General features: G+C 36.7%; 2 protein-coding genes across 5 annotated transcripts; both read right to left on the reverse strand.

Annotated features, from left to right (window-relative positions):
- Positions 1–1,032: 1,032 nt before the first annotated feature.
- Positions 1,033–17,096, reverse strand: LOC107796830 (uncharacterized). 4 transcript variants are annotated; one of them, XM_016619651.2, is made up of 7 exons: positions 16,849–17,096; positions 16,490–16,635; positions 5,966–6,811; positions 5,747–5,896; positions 1,971–2,065; positions 1,528–1,596; positions 1,033–1,406 (listed from the first exon to the last, which is right to left on the reverse strand). In XM_016619651.2, exons 2-7 carry the CDS (start codon positions 16,623–16,625, stop codon positions 1,074–1,076), a joined length of 1,629 nt encoding a protein of 542 aa, XP_016475137.1. In that variant the 5' UTR covers positions 16,626–16,635; positions 16,849–17,096; the 3' UTR covers positions 1,033–1,073. The 4 variants fall into 4 exon arrangements, with proteins under 4 accessions (XP_016475137.1, XP_016475138.1, XP_075086925.1 ...); XM_016619652.2 differs by having other exon boundaries at positions 1,033–1,369; positions 16,849–16,987; XM_075230824.1 differs by having other exon boundaries at positions 1,033–1,369; positions 16,720–16,855.
- A 374-nt stretch (positions 17,097–17,470) lies between these two features.
- LOC142169618 (uncharacterized) lies at positions 17,471–17,818 on the reverse strand. Its single transcript, XM_075231507.1, has one exon. It carries the CDS (start codon positions 17,816–17,818, stop codon positions 17,471–17,473), a length of 348 nt encoding a protein of 115 aa, XP_075087608.1.
- Positions 17,819–23,209: the final 5,391 nt, after the last annotated feature.

Raw genomic sequence — 23,209 nt, forward strand, 5'->3', positions numbered from 1 at the left:
TTTACAAGGCATAGTTGGGCGTGATCACGATCAAACTTAAGAACTCTCCAATTCATCAAATTGCCAACTTTCGACAAATAGCACTAAAACCTTTTAGGAATCTCCAAATCAAAATCTGAGTATACGCCCAAGTCCAAAATCACCAGACGAACATATTGAAACCATCAAATCTTAATTCCAGGTCGTTTACTCAAAAGTCAAACATTTATCAACTCTTCCAACTTAAAGCTTCCAAAATAAGAATCTCTTCCAAACCACCTCTAAATCTCTCATAAATCCAAACCAACCGTACTTGCAAGTCGTAATGCATCATATGAATCTACTCAAGGACTCAATCCACCGAACAGAATGCTAAAGCTCAAAACGACCAATCGGGTCATTATAGAAGGAAAATATTTTCCTTAAAAAATATTTTTCTTGAAAAATATTTTCCTATATTTGGTTAGTAAGTGAAAAACTTTTTGCGAAAAATATTTTCTTTTTCTAATGTTTGATTAGTGAGTAAAAAATATTATTTTAAAAATATAAATTATGCAAACACGATGGGGTGAGAGTGGAGGCAGGGTTGGGGTGGAGGTAAGGGTGGGGTGGTGAGTGAGGATGGGTAGGGTGGGGCTAGGTGGGCGGGGCAAGTGGGGTGGGTGGGTTAGAAGGGGTGGGCAGTTGGGGAGATGGGCATTAAGGTTGAAAAATATTTTTCCTCCTTTTGATAGCAATTGGAGTAAAATAAATTCAAAAAGAAAATATTATCCAAAACATTTAAAACAACCACATGAAAAAATTGAAAAAATATACCAAACACATCCTATGTGATATACTTGGAAAAGTATCATTACTAAGTAATCATAGCTAGTTGTAATGCCTGGAATAGACACGTCATGCAATATAAACACCGAGCAAGTATTTTACGGAAATCCCTTGTAATGCATGGAATTATAGCTATTCTCCACAAGCCACGTGTGTATCAACGACCCCAGGTCCCAACAGAACCAACATGCCTACAACACAACTGTGCCCACTGGGAAAAGCAGCTACAACAAAAGATTTCTCCATCATAAAATTAACGATGCAAGTTATGACCAATACAATCCAGAATCACAAAATACCGGAGATTTCAGGATACATAGTTTAGTAAGATGTAATACATGCAGCTCCAGAAGGGCAAAATAACACAATACAACCACAGCGGGCCTTGTAAAAGTACAAAGATGATTCAGGCAAAACCTTAGAGCCCTAGTCCAACAGTACGACCATCTCTTCGGCGAAGTCCAGCAGTATATTGCTTCTCCAAATCCATCTGGAGCTCCCTCTGCCTCTCTGCGTCGTGGATGACTGGTTTGTTCTCCGTCTTCACGTCGCCTTTCACACCCTACAATTGGCCATATGTACCAAGGCAACCTCAGACTCTAAAAAGTGTGTTAGTACATACGAAGAGATTTTGCTGAGGGGACAAGTTATTAAGACTAAATACTGATGGAGGCTATTACTTCTGACAATCTAAAGCAAAATAAAAGGAACAGAAATTACCATGAGTTTGTTGAATTTTTCTTGCCGCTCGCGATCACCAAATAGTGATGTATCCCAACGATGAGTGGACTACATATTCGACCATCAATTGAACATACAAAGACCAAGAGAGTGAATAACATTGAGCATAGGATAGAGAGATTTAACAAGCTAACAATAAACATCTATTGATGCAGCAGCCAAAATCAAGTTTCTCCGATTCTTTAAAGCATGAGCAACCTAATAATCAGGCTGATGTCAGCAAAAGTGATCAAATGAGACTTTAAGATATGCATCACCTTGAAATGGAACTAATTTATCTCATACTGCTTCCCTGTTAGACGACCAAGGAATAACAAGTTTTACGGAGAGGTGAAGGTGCTATAGGTGGACATGCAGAGTTATTATATGGGAAAAACTTGCCAGACACAGAGGAGGAGAGGACAGACAGACAGTAAATTTACCTCTTCAGTATCAGTGGTGGTTTTCTTGTTTCCCCACAGCAGCTTCTTCTTTTGGTCGGCAGTCATGATACCCGTTCCAATAAGGTTTCTATTAACTGTGATTCATTGCGAAGATTAAATCAAATAAGAGAACATGGTTAGCAGAACGAATTACTGAGATATAATTGCAAAAAAAAAGAACTTTGTAATAGTGCTCGAATAAAGCACATATAGTCAAACAACCATCAGCATAGACAACTAAGGAAACATATATAGATTATATACATATATATATACAGTCAAACATCTCTATAACAGCATCGTTTGTTCTGATATATTTTGGCTTTTATAGTGAATGGTTGTTATACATCTATAACAACCATGAAGCAGAAGTGGACGTGGATGTCGCACACCGTATCGGAGCGGGATGGAAGAAATGGAGGCTCGCTTCTGGTGTTTTGTATGACAAGAATGTGCCACCTGGACTTGAGGGCAAGTTCTATAAAGCGGTAGTTAGACCGGCCATCTTGTATGGAGCCGAGTGTAAGAAATATCATGTCCAGAAGTTGAAAGTAGCGGAAATGAGGATGTAGAGATGAATGTGTGGGCATACCAGGAGAGATAAGATTAGGAACGAGTATATTAGGGACAAGGTGGGTGTGACTCCTATAGAAGATAAGTTGCGGGAATCGAGGCTGAGATGGTTCGGACATGTGAAGAGGAGAGACCATGATGCCCCGGTTAGGAGGTATGAGAGGTTGACCATGGCCAGTCAAAGGAGGGGTAGAGGGAGGCCTAAGAAGTACTGGGGTGAGGTGATTAGGCAGGACATGACGCTACTTCAATTTACCGAGGACATGACCCTCGATAGGAGGGTGTGGAGGTCGAGGATTAGGGTTGTGGATTGACAGGCAGTCTAGTGTTTCAGTCGACCATGGCCGGTCAAAGGAGGGGTAGAGGGAGGCCTAAGAAGTACTGGGGTGAGGTGATTAGGCAGGACATGACGCTATTTCAGCTTACCGAGGACATGACCCTCGATAGGAGGGTGTAGAGGTCGAGGATTAGGGTTGTGGGTTGACAGGCAGTCTAGTGTTTCATCTAGGCATCCCAGTAGTATTAGTACTAGTCTTGCATTTTGCTATTCCTAGCCCCTTGCTATTTCGCATTGTGTCATTATTTCCCGCAAGATTGACTCTATTTTAATAGTGTCGTATTTTTAGATATTTGTTATTGCACGTATCTTCATTTGCGCTCATGTCTAATTACTTTGTTGTTGCTACTGTCTGTTTATTGCTTCATTTTCACTTCTTTTGAGCCGAGGGTCTTTTGAAAATAGCCTCTCTACCGCCATAAGTAGGGGTAAGGTCTGCGTACACTTTACCCTCCCCATACCCCACTTGTGGGATTTCATTGGGCTTATTGTTGTTGGTTGTTATACATCTATAATAGCATTTGACGTCTAAATATATTTTGGCTATTATAAACAAAAACTATCCAAAAATCAAATTTATGTAATGTTATATATAAAAAATAAAAAAAAAAATATTCAAATTTAAATACTCAAAAGATATGTAAATTTTACTAATTAAATATTAAAAAAACTAATACATTATTAATAAATTCGTAACTAAATGTATAAGGATTTAAACTCTAAAGCATACATTTTAAAGTTATTAGAAGATTAAATTATTTCAAGATTGATGAAAAAGTTCAGTGATTGTAGCTTGTTTTGTAGATTTCAGTCTCTTACTAGCGATATAATGCTTGATTTGCGTCCAAACTTTCAGCAAAAGGATATCTAATAGCTTTTCCTTGAAGGCAATCTAAGAGGTTAACAGTTAAATCTTCTATCTCAATCAAAGTAGTAGCCGGTTGAGATCAAAATCTTTAAACTTATTATTGGTGATCTTATTAGAGATTCTACATGGATGTTAGAAAGGGGTAATTTTACAAAGAGTGTACTGCTATTAAGATGGATGTTGCTTTTATAGGTAAAAAGTTGTTATAGAGGTAAAATATAACCTAAAAAATTGATTCCGAGAAAAACTTGACTTTTATAGTGAATGGTTGTTATATGAGGATGCTGTTATAGAGAGGTCTGGCTGTGTACCATGGAGCCTTGCCCATGCCCCATGCCCCATGCCCCATGACCCCTTGGTCGCGTCCCATGGAGCCTTGCCCAAGCCTCCCAGCACCTAGTGCCATGGACGGCCCCATAGTCTTGGGCGAGCCAAGTGACAAGTGTGTATGTGCCTATGTCACCCCTACCAGTAGCTTGTGCCCACATTCGTCAGTCCGCAATGCCCACAGTGCCAGTCAGCGGGCAGCTTCCTCAGCTTCCGCCCGCAGCCAGTGCCAACAAGCAAATGCCCCCACAAGAGAATAACCAAAAGTTTGACTTACGAATAATGCTAGAATAGAGGCTTTAGAATAAGTAGAAGACATACAAAATATATGCATCGCACGTTTTGCTCCCATAAGAAGAATGAAACTAAAGTGAAGGAATTAGCGGGGATTCTAACGATTCTAGGAGAACGACATGACAGATGAAAATCAAACACATAGAACTAAAATAAGATAGATGGAGTGAAACAAAAATTTATAGAACGGTTGTACGACCAACAATATTATAAGGAGCAAATATTGGATTTAGTACATATTCGTAAAATGAATACCATAGAAAAGCGGATGTTAGGATGAATGTGCGGTCATACACGTTAAGACAAGATCAGGAATGATCTTATATGGCAGATTGTGTAAATAACACATAGAGGTAGCCTAAATCACATGGAGGGAAATCAACTCAAACAACCTGCAATTTCTTTGGAATCCTTATATATTTAGTGAAGGAACAGAACATAAATGAGACGAAGGATTCATATAAGTAAAAGTGATACAAGCTAATTGAAACTAAGGTTTATACCCTATTGCTACACTTGCACTAGATTCATTAATTCCCAAAAGTCCCTTCAATTAGTTAGAGATTAAATGTGGGGTTGGTTGGTTTGGGGGAGGGGGACTTGGAGTGTTGATGCTCCTAACCAATTTGAAGGAACGGTAAGAAAATTTACGGGTTCTTACACATGAGAGATGATGGTATTTTGGACATATTGCAAGAGTTGTTTTTGGAGGAAAACTAAGCCAGTACAGGTTAGTGTGTTTCAGATTTCTATAACCACAAGGCAGCTTTTAGCCTGTTACACACTACATGGAGATCAACCGAGGAGCAAGAATCATATAGGTATAATGTAATACACCCTAAAATGTTCTTAAGTCCCATCTAATTTAAAGAGCTTATAAAAAAATCTTATCCAAAACAAAACCATAACTCTTTGGTTAAAGAACAATTTCGACTTCCAGAAATCAGATCAAATTGTTGCCTGAAAACCAAAACAATCTAAAGGTATGTTTCTAGGAAAACTCATACATGTTCGAAAAACTCGTCGGCAAAACTATTCCAAACACAGCTTTTTCCAAAATATATTTTTCTAAAATTGTTCTAAAGATTTGTTTTTTTGAAAAAAAAACAAAAACTAAATCCAGCGCCACCTGAGATACCACTGTACATCATCAGATCCTCCACGGCTCCACCCCCTTTTTCTCTTTTCAAACCTAGCCAGGTTTAACAAAAAGAAGCAAAAATGGAAAGTAAAATAACCAGGACTTCAATTTAATTCACCCCCAACCTAGCCAGTTGTTCATATTCTTTACTCTTACCAGAACAAGGAGAGGATACTTGGGCAATACAAGAATATATAGATGCAGAACATACCCAAAAAGAAAAAGAAGAAATATACCTAGTTCAGCAGCCTTCATTGCAGCAACTTTTGCAGCATCTATATCAGAGTCTTTCACGCCCTGCTCCAAGGCCAATTCACTGTTTGGACCTTGACCTTGTTTTGAACTCGGAGAAAGTTTTCCATCAGCCGCGCTTACTGGATCCATACCTGAAAAATAAAGAGTGCAATTATAACATAAATGATACTGTCCAGGAAGAAGAATAAGATGCTTAATACCATCTATTCCCTGCTCTGAACTCTGGTCCATGCCTGAGAACTTTGACTTCTTAGCTGGAGACTCTCGCCCTTTACCAAACTCAACATTTCTGTCTTCAAATTTCTCCTTTGTTTCTCTGTAGTAGCTTCTCTCCTTGTACTGATCACGGTCTTCATATTTCTTCCTTTCCTCTTTAGTGTATTTCTCACCATCCAACACCATTTCATCAAATTGTGAAGCTTCCTTCAGCCGATGCCCAGAACTGTCTTTTCTTGAATTCGACTCATTTCGGTTGCTTCTAGAGTCCTCATAAGCAGGTGAATTATCACTTTTGTGATCGCTCGTATGGTCTCCCTTCTCATCTCGGCTGTCTCTACACTCCTTATACCTATCCCTTTCCCTGTATCTACTATCGCCAATGCTAGAGTTATTGTAACGCCTACCTGATCCTACTCTATCAAATGATGGATCTCTGCCTTTGATTGATGAAGTTTCTCTCTCCCGATCCTTGCTTCTATGCCCTGAATCATCATACCTACCTCGGTAGTGTTTGTCAATGTCACGTGGGTAGACTCTTGATCTATGATCATTATCTCGCCTGGAGTTATTGGAATAATTATTCACTCTTGAGTCACGATGAGAATGAGAGGATAGCTTTGAATATCCTCTATCATCATCATCAGTATGCCTGTCATGCCTGGAATAATCCTCGTTCCTGTGGTGAGTGCGAGAACTCTTAGAAGATTGTCGATCAGACTGCTTGTGAGATTCACCTATTCGACCCTGCCTGTGCGAGAACTCCTTATGTTGCCATTCATCCTTCCTTGATGGGATAGGACTAGAGCTCCTCTGGCGAGCAGGGCTCCCTACAATCAAAGAAGATAGGATAGTTAAGAAGCAAAATCACATGCCAGCTTTACAAAAATCTTTTTCATCAGCACAAAAAGATCTTTAAAAAGATGAAAATCATATTCACAAGCAAGACCCAAAATGATGCCCAGTCATATATATGAAGCAGTAATAGTAAGTCTTATTATAGGGCTTAAGGGGTCTTTTGGTATGCGGGATAAGGTGGGATAAGACGTGGGATTAAATGTATACTCTGTTTGGTTAGTGGTATAAATTTAGCCCAGGATAAATTTATACCGCAAACCAAACAGACTTAATCTAGGATATCCCATCTTATCCCACCTTATATCCCATCAAACTTGGGATTATTTTATCCCACCTCCCAGATGGAATAAAATAATCCAGGGATTATAGTCCCGAGATAATATAGTCCGCGTACCAAACGACCCCTAAATGTTTAGCTTAGAACTGGAGATGCAAAATTACGTAAGGCTGTGCTCGTATGACATAAAATGTTTTCCAAATAAAACATTGTCCGAGATGCTTTATAGAAAAAGTTATCACACAATCGCATGAAAAAAAAATCTTTTTTTTTTGTTCAACTAGATTCTAAAACTAGTAATTTCTATTAGGTTCCACATTTTATCTTTCCATACTGCCCCATCCTTGTAGCTAAATCAACAAAGAACCTTTGGATCGAGATCCACAACAATGCATCACAACTATGGATTCCAATTATTCTATTTTTTCTTTCATTGGATATGATCTACTGTGAGCATGTGATTTTTGCTCAAAAAAATGCTCCTAAAATATTTTAGATTAGTGATTTAATTATTTTTGACTTGTTAGGAGTTTTAGGAATTTTTATTTGTTTTGTTTGCATTGTAGTTGCATTTATTGTTAATTGCATTTCATTGCATTTAACTGCATTTTAGTTGCACTTTAAACTAACAAAATTACAAAAATATAAATACCAATTGTCTTTTATTTTGCATTTTTAGAAACTTCGTAGTTGCATGATTAATTAGTTAAGTAGGTCAATTAGTAATTTTAGTGGTAAATTATTTGATAATAAGATAAATAAGCTAGGAGTGAAAAGAAGACCTAATTGAAAATCATGTTTAAGTGGCTAATTGTATAAAAGCAAAAGGAGGATATAGGTTGTTTGTGCAATCAGAGAGTCCAATTCAGTGGCCCAAAAGCAGAGGCCCAATCCCCGACCTGGTCCGTTTGAAGTCTGCCGTTAGAGACATAAAAATGGTGCAGTATGCACTCAAAAGTGTAAGGCCCCTTTTAATATGAGTAAAAGCCAAAGATTCAATCTTTACAACTTCAATCCCAAGTCTCTCAATCTCTCCGCCTAGTTTAAGAGTTTGCAGTGGCCGGAAATTGCATCGGTCGCAAACCACCACTTCCACCACCACCTGACGCCGTCCAGAAATCGCCTCCGGCGGCGGTTGATCTCCAATTGCCCCCAAAATTACACCACTGCCTCTCCTCGCCTCCCTCTCTCCAAATTTCTCACCCATTCCATCTAAATCTCAAGCAAATCCCACGAATCGAAATTGAAACCCTAGCCTTTGTCCCTTTCCAATTTCACCCTTCACCAAAGCCCCGAAGGTCGTAAAACTTATACCAATCGATTGATCTCACTAACATCTTTCGATTGGTGTTAATTTTGTGCCATTTCGGGGTGGCCGGTGCCGGTCAACTCACCGTTGACCGGTCGGAATTTTCAAGTCTCCATTTATTTCTTCCTTATTCCGATTTGTAGGTGTCATTGTAACATGTAGCACTAGCTGAATCCTAAAGCACAAGCCAGTGCTCATGTTATAATGAGAATTGCCGCCCGAAAATCACTCTTTCTGGCGGCAATGGCTCTGGATGGTAACTACTTCCCCTTTTCCTTCTTTCTTTCGTTCTTTTGAGTTAATTAAAGTTTTAAGTTTATGTTTCATTACCTACATGCGAACTGTTCTCGCTATTTGGAAACTGGAATGCATGCTAGATGATTAGGTTTACTTTTAACTCTGGTTTGATTGCTTTAGTGTAATTGATAATTAGATTGCATGTGTAAGTGTGTGTCGTTTTGATCAATCCTTATGTCAAAAGTTTTGATCTGATTTGATTTAATTTTAGTTTAGAGTTTCAAATCAGGGAGTGGGGACTTGGGTTTGAAATTGGTTAGTTAGGTTGGGCCTGTCTTGATTTGCAGGCAGGCCCTGAGAGCGCTAATAGCATAAGATTCTGCCATATATGGGTCGTTTGGTTGAGCCCAAGACCCATCTTGAAAAGGGGATAGCAGGTCGGGTAAGTATGGAAGGATAACGGGAATGTTTAAAAGGGGAAAAATCGAAGAAAGAAGGTTCTAGAGGGAGTGAGTAAGCTGGAACAAGATACGGTCTGAGGATTTGAGGGGCATTGTGGAAAAAACCACTAAGGGAATCTTATAGCAATTGCTGAGAAGGTGCTAGGAAAGGAGGGAGGGGATTTTCTATTGGCTGGTGGCACTGGATCCATTAGCTAGGGGGTAGAATAGGGAAATGAGAGAGGAGAGGAAACTCTAGGGCATTAGGTCTATATAAACTCATTCCCCTGTCACTTGAGGGGCGTGACTTGGAGCACCTATTTTCTGAGACTTTTCGAGAGATCACCCTAAGAAAAATTTCTCTGAGGCAAAGCAATCTAAGAAAAACTAAAGAACAGAGATGAATTCTAGTGAAAAGAGCTGTAAAATCAGAAGGATTAGAATGAGAGGTGCCTGTTTGATCTAGGTTACTCTTTTTCCTGAGATTTTGGGTTGTCAATTCCGGTTACTTTGCTGGTTTTTCAAGAGCTATTTAGGTTACTTTCTGGTGCTGATTGGTTGACCATTACACTGTTACTGAGCTCCATCCTTCTATCCTGTCTTCTTTTCTCTTTGTGATTTGGTATTGTTACTGCAACTCAAGGTACCAGTCTCTAATCATTATGTAACTTTCAGATTATTCCTAAATGAGATTGTGTGAAAATGCAAAAATCTACTCTCTTGAAGGCCTGAAATGTGTTTATGTATCTTGTTTTGAATGAAAATGTATGATGATGTTTGGTTCAGTTATGACTGATGAAGTAATATTCTAGTTCTAGTTTTGGCTGCTTGTTTAATGTCATCTTAGGATCACATGAATGCATGAACAAAATTGCTCATAAGTTTAAAATTTGAGAACCTGACTCCAGGGTGGTCGGAGGTTAGAATTTAAGACTCAATCTGATCATATATCTTTTTTACCTTTTTTTAGATAACCCTTCTGTATACATACGTGTGTCAATCTTTAATTAGGCTTTGAAGTTCAATCTGGATGTTCGGGATAGCCCTGTGGTTATTTTCGCAAACTTGATAGGCGGTTATTTGGAACCAAATCGGAAAGGGGATCCATATCATGAAGAGCAGACGTGGCTATGCCTTATACATCAGCTTTAAAGACCAAAACTAGCTACTTTTGTAATACAGTAATAGATAGTCCCTCTGATTGCTATGTAGAGTTTCTAGTGGCTATGTATGTAAAGATTTATGTATGAATTTGTAACCCTTTGCAAAGTGGCAAATGAGTGAGTTTGTTTACAGTTGGAAAGGGCCAGAAATGGTCTTTCAGGCCCAAAAGACGAGTCTGCTGACTCAAAAATTTCAGGGTTAATTGGGTTTGAGTTTGTGTGATTATAGGGCCCATCGCTACATATGTGAATACAATCGGGTGTTGAGAAACTAAAAGACTAATCCTTGTTAACAAAATAAGTTAGTACTTTACACTTGATTAGTAGTTTCATTTCCTTTTATCCTCGTTATTTCACTCACTGCTGTTTGAATAAATGAAGATATAAATATCAGAGCATTTTATTAGGTCCGTTTGGGTTGAAATTCATAAGAACTCTAAATAATTCACTAGACATCAAACTTAGCTTTAATCACATAACCTCTTAGTAATTGTAAATACCCAATGAGCTGCCATAATCTCCAAATAGTTTTAGTATACATACGTGATTCTCTATTCACATTAGTTGAAACCTACCCGCTATCCACAACTTTATATTCATAGCTTATATTAATCTCAAATATAGTTAGAGAATAATCACAAACACGCTACTGTCCTCTTAGGCACGTCTAAGCAAATCCAAATACCATAACTATGTATACGTTCGCGTAACATAATTATGATCCATAACCAAGGGAACAAAGTATGCGTTCGCATAACTTGACAAATTAATAATTATTATTAATAATAATTATAATAATAATAATAATAATAAAAGTTTATTAATTGTGTACACGTATGCGTGACATGATTCTTGACACGAAAAACAAAATGAGTACGCTTACGCGTGACTTATTTCAAGATAATTCCATAATTCCTTAAATAAGCAAATAAAAGCAATTTTAAAGCGGATAACGGCGAAAAATGCATAAAATCCTTAAAACATGGAAAATTGCATTAATCAAGCCAAGTATATATTGTTAAGCGACCATGCTAAAACCATGGAACTCGGGAGTGCCTTATGCCTCCCAAGTTAACAGAATTTCTAACCCAGTCTTCTGTGTTTGCGGACCATATTCGGAGTTAAAAATTTCCTTGAATCGAGATTTTAAAATTGGTGATTTGAAACACCAGAATCAAATAATTCCAAGTGGCGACTCCTTAAATAATAAAAATCAATCCCTATTCAAATTATGTCACTTTAATTGGAAAAACTCCTTTGCCCATCCCCGGAAAACGGAGGTGTGACATCTACTACTCTTGAACATTTCATAAATTACTTTCTGATGGTTGAGCTTTAGATAAGTACAGGTAGGAATAGGATATAGGAGCAGTTTTTTTGGTCTTTTTTGTGTGTTACAAAAGTTGATAATAATACCTACAGATGGTAGGAGTAAAAGTAGTATAGCAAGAGCAAAGATACTAGTAGAGGAAATGATTTACACCTCGAAATGAGTTACGTCAATTTCTCCCATTCATCTAAGTACAATATTTTGTGAGAAAACATTGATATTATACCAAAACACCTTAAATCTATACTATATTAAAAGCACAAAGCTCTTTAGCAAAATGTCGTTTGTCTGTTTTACCTATTTAAAATAAAGTTCACACTGGACAAAATAGTCTTTTATTATTTTCCTAATATTTAGGAATAATTATTTAATAACTTCTCTAATATTTAGGAATAGATATTAATTATTTTCCTAATATTTAGGACTTTAATTTTTCAAACTACTTCCAGTTCTGAATTTCCTCCATTTAGACTTAGGAGAAGTCCTAATATTTAAGACATATATACATCTAAATGTGAATATAAATGATGGCATAGGATATGTAAGTTATAATTCTTAAGCAATATCGCTATATCTTCTCTAGAAATAACGTATTTATTGTTAGGTCTAGAAATAAATTGTGATTAATAGTTTTTTTGAGATATTAGTATAGAATATCGATATTCCACTTTCCTCGAGGGAGAAAAAGTTTGGTACTTTTTCCTTTCTCTCCCTTCCCTGACTTTACCAAACAAGAGAATAAATAGTAGTACAATTTCTCTTCCTTTACCTTTCATTTTGTCCTTCACAAACAAAGCATAGATCTAAAACCAAACATGAAACTACTAAACAATTAACCAATAGTCTCCCAGCTGGCTTCTGAAGCAAATCCAAGAAGAGATAAATCGTTATTTGCATGATTTTCTCACTAACAGATTAAACATAGAGAGTACCTTATAAAACTCTAAAGTAAAACATAATTACGTAGTATATATGACGTAACGTGTGAATTTTTTGAAAACCTATTTCTTTAAGGTGAGGATTCCAAATGACAATTACAAAGTAGAAAGAATCGGATTGAATTTGATATTGATTCTTTTTTTCATTTCGGTCGTGTTTTTTTAGTGTTATCATTACCGTGATAAAGAATAACTAACAGCAATGAACGATATATTTGTAGGAAAGAAGCTTAAAGATTGTTATTTCATGTTAGGGGTGGCAAGCGGGCGGGGCGGGGCAAGTCAGATACGGGTCGAAAACGGGTAATGCAAATGCAAAACGAATAAATTATCCGACCTGACCCATACTTAATACCGATTGAAAATGGGTTAACCGGCGGATAATATGGATATTCATATTATTCATGATTTCTTGAATATCATGAAGAATTCCTAGTCTTCCAAACTTGAGTAACCCCCAATTTGAGTCTTTGCAAAATGTAAAAGTTAAACTCATTGGTTATCCATTTTTTAAGTGGATAATATGGATCTTATCCATATATGACCCATTTTTAAAAAGTTAATTATCTCAACGCATTTTTCAATAGATAATATGGATGAATAACTGTTTTTTTTAATCCATTTTGCCACCAATATTTCATGTGGTCATAATTCTAATGTTCCTCATGTCAAAGATATCTCTACATCTTCTTAGTTAGAAATGGGCAGACTTGTGACACTTAGCCTTGATTTTGCAAGTTATATATTTCCTCAAATAAGTATAAAGATCATAGAAGGACTAGAATATTATTGTGGTTCTTCCTTTATTGAGTTAGCTAAATAAGATCAATATTCTTATTATTTTCAAGAGTTTAAACTTTTTTCAAAATTTTAATTTTATAACTAAGACATATTCTTAATAATATTTTTATGATTTTTAAAAATGGTATACTCTTTGATACGGCATATATGCTGTTGTGTATGCACAGATTATTCCTAGTGATACATATAAGATGCTTAGTATATTGAACTCTATAATAAAGACACTAATATTGCAACAAAAGTTCTATTCAGCCGTATAAAAAGGCCATAAAACATATATTGTATCTTATAGTAATACTTTATGAAAATTACTAAACATACTATTAATATATTTTTTAAATAATTTTTATTCATTGAGATGAGGTACACACGCATCCCGCTATCTATATCTATACTATATTAAAAACACGAAGCCCCTTAGCGAAATGTAGTTTGTGCCGATTAAGAAAGATATATTTTTTAAAAAAAAATTATTTCTCATTCATATTGTTTCTATTTATGTTGTTATGCTTTTTATTACTTATTTGAATATGTAATATATATTCAAGTTAATACTTCTTTTGCCATAACCATACTTATAAAGAAAATAAAGAATTATTTCCAAAAACATTGTACGTCTTAGATTAAAATTGTGGCTAATTAGTAGTGTGAAAGTTTTGGCATAAGAATACTTAGCAGAAGTTTTGGTTATTTTTGGTAGATCTGTCTCTATAGTCCAATGAGCGGGTGTCTTGTACATGCTTAATTTGCTTGAATAAAATTTTCCAGTTAAACCAAAAAAAAAAATTAAAACTGATTGTTCCATAAACAAAGTCAAACTGGTAAGGAGAAAAATCACTAACTTTTAATTTATACACAAAGTAATCATAGTCTACTTTCTTTCTTTCTTTAAATTTTTATTTTAAAACTCAAATATGTTATTTAATATTGTAGTTAATTAATTTTAAAAATTGTATATTAGTTAAAATATGGTTCACGCGCAAAGCGCGTATCTAAAGACTAGTCTCTCTAATTATACTTGCTACATCAATCATGGCGTACAATATTAAATACAAAAGCCTAATTTGGCACGAAACAGAATCCAAATTGATATTAGTCACCTCGGGCAAACCCAAAATCTCCAAATAATTGTTTTTCTCCCCAGGTATACTTTTAGACTAACATGCATTCTGTGAGAATGCACGGAAGAAAAATCTATTTTAACAATGATACAATGAGCCCTATATATAATACATATTCTGCTCCTACTACATATGGGATTAGGACATATTCTACTCCTACTACATATGGGACTAGGACATATTCCACACCTACTACATATGGGACTAGGACTATTTACACATAACTATCTAACACTCCCCCTTAAACCGGTGCATACAAATCATATGTACCGAGCTTGTTACATATGTAACTAATACGAGGATCAGTGAGGGATTTGGTGAAAATATCTGCAAGCTGATCATTCGATATATAAGTCCATTAGACTCTCCCTGAGCAACAAAATCAGGTTGTTGCTGATAAACAGAAATTGGCCGAAAAGTCGCCGGAAAAATTTGAATTTGAAAATTGTGAGACTAAGCCGAATTTCACACTACATAATAGGTTTTAAAACACCACCATAAAACAGAAACTTTTCTGAAAATTACTGTTCACACCGGAAATCACGGTTCACGCTGGAAAAAGTGCATTGTTCACGCTGGAAAAAGTGCATTGTTCACGCCGGAAAGATAAAATAAAAGTTATCAGAATTTGATGTAATTTATCTGGGTAGGCTCGGAATCACTGGACGAGTAAGTTGTCCTGAAGAAGTTTTGTCAAAAAGTGGACGGAATGGCTCACACGCGCCGGAAAAATTATTCTAGCTCGCCGGAACCCTAGTTCTAGCGGCGCGGGGAGGCGCGTGAGGGACTTTCTGCCAAGCGATTGACTAGGGTTTTGTCGCCTGACTTTTTCCAACAAGATGGTAGTATTGGTTTTCGCACAACACTTACCGATGAGGAGATAACGCAAATCAATCTTGAGTCATCAACCGGAAAGACGCACGGTGACCGACTTTTCTGGTCCGATGGGACTGGGATTTCTGGGGTTTGTTCGCACAAGGGTTTCGGATCTGATGGTGGTACTGGTATATGCACAGTGGTCTACCACTGTAGCAGTGATGAACCTTGGGAACAAGACGAAGTTGCCGGAAAATTGCACGGCGATGAGATCTTTTTTCCCGGATGTCGCTGGAATGACGCACCGCGATAATTTTCTCACTAAAGCTCTGATACCATGTGAGAAAGCACGGGAGAAAAATCTATTTTAACAATGATGCAATGAGCCCTATATATAATACATATTCTACTCCTACTACATATGGGATTAGGACATATTCTACTCCTACTACATATGGGACTAGGACATATTCTACTCCTACTACATATGGGACTAGGACATATTCTACTCCTACTACATATGGGACTAGGACATATTCTACTCCTACTACATATGGAACTAGGACTATTTACACATAACTATCTAACACATTCTAATGTCAAATCCTGAGAGGTTCCCATTTTACTTGACTGAACTAAATAACCTCTTGAACAGTAAAGACTGAAATATGGCAAACAATTGCTAGGAGAAGATCAAAGTCGCTTTAATTTTTGTAACCAAAAAGAGCGAATTTTGTGCAATGAGCAAGAGTTCTGAAAATCGAATTATTATTTGGCTTTATAAATGCCATTTAGCAAAATATAAGAGCAGCTTGATGTGACAAAGGAGGGAGCATAGCATGAATACGCATCCTGCTCCAAGGTGAAATCAGCAAGAGGCTATTAGAGTGCAGATTATGGCTTTTATATACATGGTAGAGACTGCAATATTGCTTGAAAGTTCAATCACAAAATATGCATCAAACATTAATTGCTACAGAACGTCTTTTCGATTAATCAATCAATCCCACGAGATTCTATAAATTCTCTCCACTCACTCCTCACTATTCATGTCCATTTCATTCCAATACAGTTTTGGAGATATATGTATAGTCATCAACACTGCAACCTCCAACTCTATTCAAGTTTTACAAGGAGGAACTGACAAAGGCAATCAGAATGTTTTCTTTTTCTAATTATTTTAACAGCATAAAAATTTCTGTTAATTAAAAAACTAACCGTCAGACGATGAGGAACCACCACCAACAGGAGAGCGACGCCTGTATTTCCTGTTAGCTGCATCATTGAAGAGCTTACGGAATGCCCCCTTCGAATCAACATTCTCTTGCGGTGAACTTTTCCCATCTAAGTCCATTGTATTTAACCTGAAACAAAACGAATACATATTCAAATTTATTACTCCAAGAAACTTTAATCAGGCGAAAAAAGAAAATTGACCATCCCCTTACTTATTATTTTGAAATTGGAAAGGTGAAATTTGAACAAAATATAAAAAGGAGTTCTGTTTTAATAACTCTTGAAATTAGAAATGAAAATTTAGGGTTTGGAGAAATCAAGATATATATCAAGGGACAAACCTTTTCTGTGTGGGTATTTCAAGCTAAACGACAAAACCCCATGTACTGTTATTTGCAGGAATGGGTTTCGCATGTATCTACTGCTGCTGTGTGAGGGAGAGCTAGGGCTTTTTATTTTGCACTTTCGAAACAAGCTACAAAGAAAACATATCCTTCTATTTTTGCGATTAAGAACGGGGTTTCGGGCCCTGTCCGTTGACAATTCCACAAGAAATAGCTGTTTAAATTGTATTTATTTTTTTAATTTTATATATATATATATATAACTATATGTCATGTATTATATATATAGATTAAACATATATTATATATTTCGGCTATTTCTAATTTAAGCAATTGGGTGAGTCGTGAAATTTAAAAAGTAAAGAAATTTTGTTATCCAATATAACCCTTTCCAAATAATTTGTAAAAAATCTGATTGCCTTATATATATATATATATATATATATATATATATATATATATATATATATATATATATATATTAGCTAACGTACTTAACTGTCTGTTACAATAGTAATATGTGGAGAAATATCAACATCCACAAAAAGAGAGTAGTCTATCGCTACATTAGAAATATTACAACCCTTTCTCTTTTTTTCAAAAATAGTTCCTAGGATGTCTATCCATATTGCTTCATTGACAACACCAGAGGAACTATCAAAAAGTTTGTTCTTGTTTCTGCCATCTTCCCTGCTTCCTTTGCCAGCTTGTCCGCCACCCTATTGGCCTCTCTGTAGCTGTGATTTACTTGAGGATGCCCCAGCACTGTTAGGAGTGACCTGCATTCACATATAATATTTTCATAATTCAGATTGTCTTTATTGATACATTGTAATACCTTTGTTGAGTCTGTGTAAACTTCCAAAGGCATGAGATTGTTTGAGACTGCCAATCTTAGTCCCTGCATAAGAGCCGTCAGTTCAGCGTGGAGAGTGTTGGTGTAATTTATTTTTCCCATGAATCCCATTACCCAATCCCCATTGATGTTCCTTATTACTCCTCATAATCCTCCTATAAGCCCCTTTTGGAGAGTTGCACCGTCAATGTTGAGCTTATAGGATCCTCTCCTGGGAGGATGCCACTTAATTTGTATAACAGTGTTAGATATGATAGTGCATCCACCAGCCACATGAATGAATTCAACAGCTCTAGCTATGCATTCTTGCAGGAAACTGGCTCTCTTTTCCCATTGAAACAGTTGTTATTTCTAGTGAGCCAAATCTCTCATAGACAGAATGGGATCAACTCAACCCCCGTGAGCAGATTGTTAAACTTTTGGTTGTGGGTTATGTTAGTGGTACAACCCCAATGGTTCTGTGTGTTCAAAAAAGTGGTGATGCTATGGTTATTATGGCTCATTTGGGATAGATTATCCCAAAATAGTTTAGCATTATCACAATTGGCTATGATATGTTCAATGGATTCCTCCTCTTTGTTACAGAAGAAACAAGTGGGGTTCAGATTAATTCCCCTGTAGTGAAGGTATTTTCTAGTAGGAAGTCTACCATGGGTCATCAGCCACAAGAAGTATTTAATTTTATTGGGAACCTTTTTTGACCATATCCAGTTGAAGTCCTTGTCTGGATTGTGGCTCTGCTTGTCAGATTGCTTAAGGATTATGGAGGAAGCACACTTTGTTGAAAACAGCCCATTACAGGTTTGGTTCCACATCATCCTATATATTCTATGAGGATTAGCATTAGAAATAGTGGAGTTAATGCTAGAAACAACACTGTCAGGCAGGTTGAAGGAAAGATTATTAGGATTTCATTGGCCATTTTGGAGGCAAGTTGCCAGTGTCCTGTTTTCCTCTTCCCTGTTAAGAGGGCCAATAACCAAGGCTCTAAGGGGTTCCATATTTTGTATACATCTGTAATTATATAGGTTGATTCTATCTCCCTTATGCACTATCTACCTATTAGCTTTCCTGCACACTTTTCACCCATTCCTAATGTTTGTCCAAGTTCTAGAGGCAATGTGTCTGTTGTGATGAGTGCTAGTGCAGTGCTTGTGAAACAAAACTCTGGCCCATAGGGCATTCAGATTGTTATACATCCTCCAAGCTAGACCTGCATGGCTGGCAGTGTTCCTAAGGTCAGCTTTATGCACACCAAGACCACCAGCCTCTCTAGGTTTAGTAATGGTGTCCCACTTGAGCATGTGTATTTTCTTTTTAACAACAGTAGTACCCCAGATGAAATTCGTTCGAATCTTATCAATTTGGTTGCACACCTGGGCAGGTAACTTAATATACTGCATAATATAACTAGGGATGCACCCTAGAGAGGACTTGGCTAGAGTTGTTCTCTCAATTATGTTCATGAAGTTAGTTTTCCATCCAGCTAGCTTAGCTTGCATACTATCAATGATGAACTGGAAGTCCCTGTTAGTGGGCCTCTTATGGAAGATGGGAAACCCTAAATATTTACCAAAAGAACTATTGTCCTTAAGGTGGGATAGGGGTCGATGATACCAGTATTGGGGCTAGGTCTTCTTCCTAGCTCTGCATGTTGGTGTTGGTGGTTGGATTATTTGTTTTTTTCTCCATTTTTGGTGTCTTGACTGACAGTGGAGTTGTTTTCCCCTAACGTACACTCCTTTCCTTTTAAGCTAACTCTCTCACCATTAGGTTTTCGTGCATGAAGATTTCTTATCATTTGAGATCTTTGGGAGGGAATTGCGTCAGTCAAATTAACTGAGGGGAAATGATGAGGGGAAATAGGAGGCATTGTGGTGTGGGAGGGTGATATTTGGCATAATTCTCTATATTTTGATAGTAGTTTAACTTCACTCCCAAGTGTTCTTGAATAGTTTAGTGGTTAAAACTCACCCAAAATGTGCTTAATTGATGCTCTTTGGTTGATAGGGAGTTGAAAGAAGAATTGAAGGAAATTTTGAAGTTTTGGGACAAAAACCTGCTCAAATTGAGGAAAAGGACAAAGTGAAAAACATCGCATTTTCCACTAATGTGCGCTCATCTGGACAAGGTCAAATACAGAGCGCACGGTGCCCGCGCGGCTCGAGCCTGGCACGCGAGCAGATATTTTCGGGTGAAAATTATAAGGATATTTTGGTCTTTGGAGCAAATTTTACACGATATAAAAGTTTTTTTTCGCCTCCCCAGCCACCATCTCGACCTAGAAAGAAGAGAACACTACTTTCGAAGCAAGGGCTTGGAAGAGTCCAAAAACCATCCTAATTGAAAATTTGAAAAGTTTCCCTGAACCTTTCTTATTTTCGTTTACTTTGGATATTGTTTTGAGAATAGTTATTATGTTTTTTAGTATAAACATGAGTAGCTAAATTCCCTATCTAGGGTATTGATGAACCCGTTGTTGGGTGATTTTGAGTAAATATTCCTGAATCATTGATATTTATTCTATTTGTTTGGTTGCAGGTTTAATGAATTTAATTGTTTGAGCTCGCAATTGTTTATGCCCTATTTCTTGTTATTATTGAAAAAGGATTGACAAGGTTGGGTTAGTCAAACAACAGTACTTCAGGCTAAATTAAGGAATTACTTAACCCGATTTAGAATCGTTATGGGGACGTCATGATTCGACTGTGACCTAGAATTGGGCGAGTTTATTATCCCGATTATTTTGGAATAAATAGTTTAAGAATGGTGTCGTTAGTATTTGAAAAACTCTAGCGAACAACTTTAGGTCCAAGGTTGATGGAATAATGTCAAACAAAGTTTCAGGATTTCACTCACAGTTAGCCCGGCAATTGGGGGATTCTCTACCTTAGGCCTTTTTATCATCTACAAATTTCTAAAGTTATTCTCGACTTCTAGTTTAGTTTGTTGTTAGTTAGTCGAATCTAATTCACTAGTTAATATCCATAAAATCCAAGTATATTTGTCCTTTTTGTTCAACTTAGATTATTTAGTAATTGAGTGAACTAGAATGCTTCATAGCTCTCTGTGGGATTCGACCTCGACTCATAGTTGAGTAAATTATATTGCATACGACTGTATCATATCTTATGGAGTTGTGTTTTGGACGTCACCAATTTTGATATCATTTGTGGGGTTCGAACCCGGGTCACCCGCATGACAGGCGGGAATACTCACCACTATACTATAACGAAAAAGAAGAATAAAATAATAAAAATAAAAGTATTCACAGGCAAGAATACTCTCACCCCACACTTATGATCATACATTGTCCCCAATACACACAAATAAAGCAAGTAGGGTGTAGAGGCACTTCCCTAAACTGTCACATCAGGAGTGGCTCCATCCTCTGGCCTCGATCCAGTAGTAATGTCGCCAAGAGAAGAAATAGCAACAAAAGTGGTAGCAGCGATCACATCTCCACATAGAATAACCAGGGACATGAGATTGGGAGTGAGAAATTGCAGCAGGGGAGTGAAACCCTGCACCTCAAGGTCAGCTAGCGCTCTTACTTTGCTGCTTCTGCAACTTTCACTGCACTTTTCTCTCCACTTGGAGGATATGAATTAGGAGCCTAACTTGGACTCAAGTTTGTGACCACGAGCGGCGGGGGGTGGTAAGTAGATGAAAAGGCCGAATGCCTTTTGCTTCATTTTGCATTTCGTGACGTTCATATGAGGAATGTCATTTTGTCGTTTTGCGCCTTCAAACTTCAAATTGTAAGGCTCTTGCCTTTCCTCTTTGCAATCCCCCATTGATTCATGTGTTTCAATTCCCATATCACCACACAACTCCAATGTCAAAAAATACTTGGAATGAGACATCAAGCCTCCAAATTGCAATTTTGCCCGAATCTTGACATTCTCTTTTTCCCCCGAACTAGAGTCAATTTCAACCATATGTTCAATTATGCATGTTGACTCTAATTCCGATTTTTTTCGGCATCGCCAACAAGAATGGAGTCGTTTGGCGGATGTTCAATTCTTAATTCAAGTTCCAATCCATTTTGGAGACTATTTTCCAAGATCTCCTCTAAGGCTTTTTGCTCTTGGTTTCCTTCTTCACATAGGCACTTCATCATGAGTTTGAACTCTCCATTTTGCCCATCCACATTTTCTTCCACATCCAAAGCCCTATATATGTCAAAATCAAAATTAGAATAGTTATAGTGGGGGTTCGAGGAAAGGAAGGACAAACAAGCACAATTGCTTAAATGACCATTTTGACCACCACACCTATCGCATATACTCCACTCATAAGTTTGAGATTGCGTGCACAATCCTCCCTCCTCCCTCCCGGGAGAATTTAAATAACTTTGTCATGGGTGTAGTCCTCCACAATAAGGACAAGGGTCATTAAAGTATGAATAACTACCACAAGACCAATTTTTATTATGTGATGCCATTTTCAAAAACTAAGAAAATAAACAAGAAAAATAAACAAGAAAACAAACAAGAAAATGAATAAAGATAAGAAAAATGACTGTACAAATATTCAAAAGTTTGGACCAAAGCACGTACGCTTACTTCCCAAACAACCCAAATACTTAAAAATTTAAAATAAAAAAGTTCAACTTTAAACACTTAGCAATTTTATTTTATAAACTAAAATTTAAACGGTTAGCTCCCCGGCAACGGCGTCAAAATTGGTGACGTCCAAAACACACCTCGATAAGAGATATACTACGGTCGTATGCAATATAATTTACCCAATTATGAGTCGGGGTCGAATCCCACAAGGAGCTGTGAAACGTTCTAGTTGACTCAATTGCTAAATAATCTAAGTTGAACAACTAGGGACAAACATACTTGGATTTTGTGGATATTAACCAATGAATTAAATTCGACTAACTAACAACAAACTAAACTAGAAGTCGAGAATAACTTCAAAAATTGATGAATATAAAATATTCATATATTATATACTTAAAAATATACTATTTTAAATAAAGTATTTATATAATATTTTGATTCTCTGTATTTTCTAACAATGATTTGCAAGAGACAAGAATACTATTAATAAAGCAAAAAAATGAAAGAAACGATAAGGTTGTAACATGTTCAATTCACAACGCAAGAAGGTTACTACACATCTTCTTCAAGATGCATCTTCCTCGGGACACATTCTCCTCACTACGTATCTTCTTTAGTTAAGATCACAACATTTCAAGAAGAAATGCACTTCTATAAGTAGAAGGCAACTCTCTGTGTAGTAGACATCAAGGAAAAAGGAACAAAAGAGCCACTTTATTTTCTAAAGCTTTGGTCTCTTAATCTTTCTTGTTCTTTCTTTCTTTACTTCTTGTAATTTTCAGATTTCCCGGTAGTGTTGGCAATATAGGCCATATTATAGAAGTCCTTTCTTTTTTAAATACTCGATAATGGAGTAGTGTCTTTTTGTTGGGATAGTTGATGAAGCTTGATATATAATTTTATAATAGTTTTATATATATATATATAT

The sequence above is a fragment of the Nicotiana tabacum genome, chromosome 15 (assembly GCF_000715075.1).
Source record: "Nicotiana tabacum cultivar K326 chromosome 15, ASM71507v2, whole genome shotgun sequence".
Lineage (NCBI taxonomy): Eukaryota > Viridiplantae > Streptophyta > Magnoliopsida > Solanales > Solanaceae > Nicotiana > Nicotiana tabacum.

Excerpts from the sequence above, each read along its gene's own strand:
- LOC107796830 (XM_016619651.2), bottom strand. The coding sequence starts at position 16,625 with ATGGACTTAGATGGGAAAAGTTCACCGCAAGAGAATGTTGATTCGAAG. Across the intron at positions 6,812-16,489 it reads TGGTTCCTCATCGTCTGACG|GGAGCCCTGCTCGCCAGAGG; the intron begins GTTAGTTTTTTA and ends CTTTGATTGTAG. Across the intron at positions 5,897-5,965 it reads TTCAGAGCAGGGAATAGATG|GTATGGATCCAGTAAGCGCG; the intron begins GTATTAAGCATC and ends TTTATTTTTCAG.
- LOC142169618 (XM_075231507.1), bottom strand. The coding sequence starts at position 17,818 with ATGGGATTCATGGGAAAAATAAATTACACCAACACTCTCCACGCTGAA.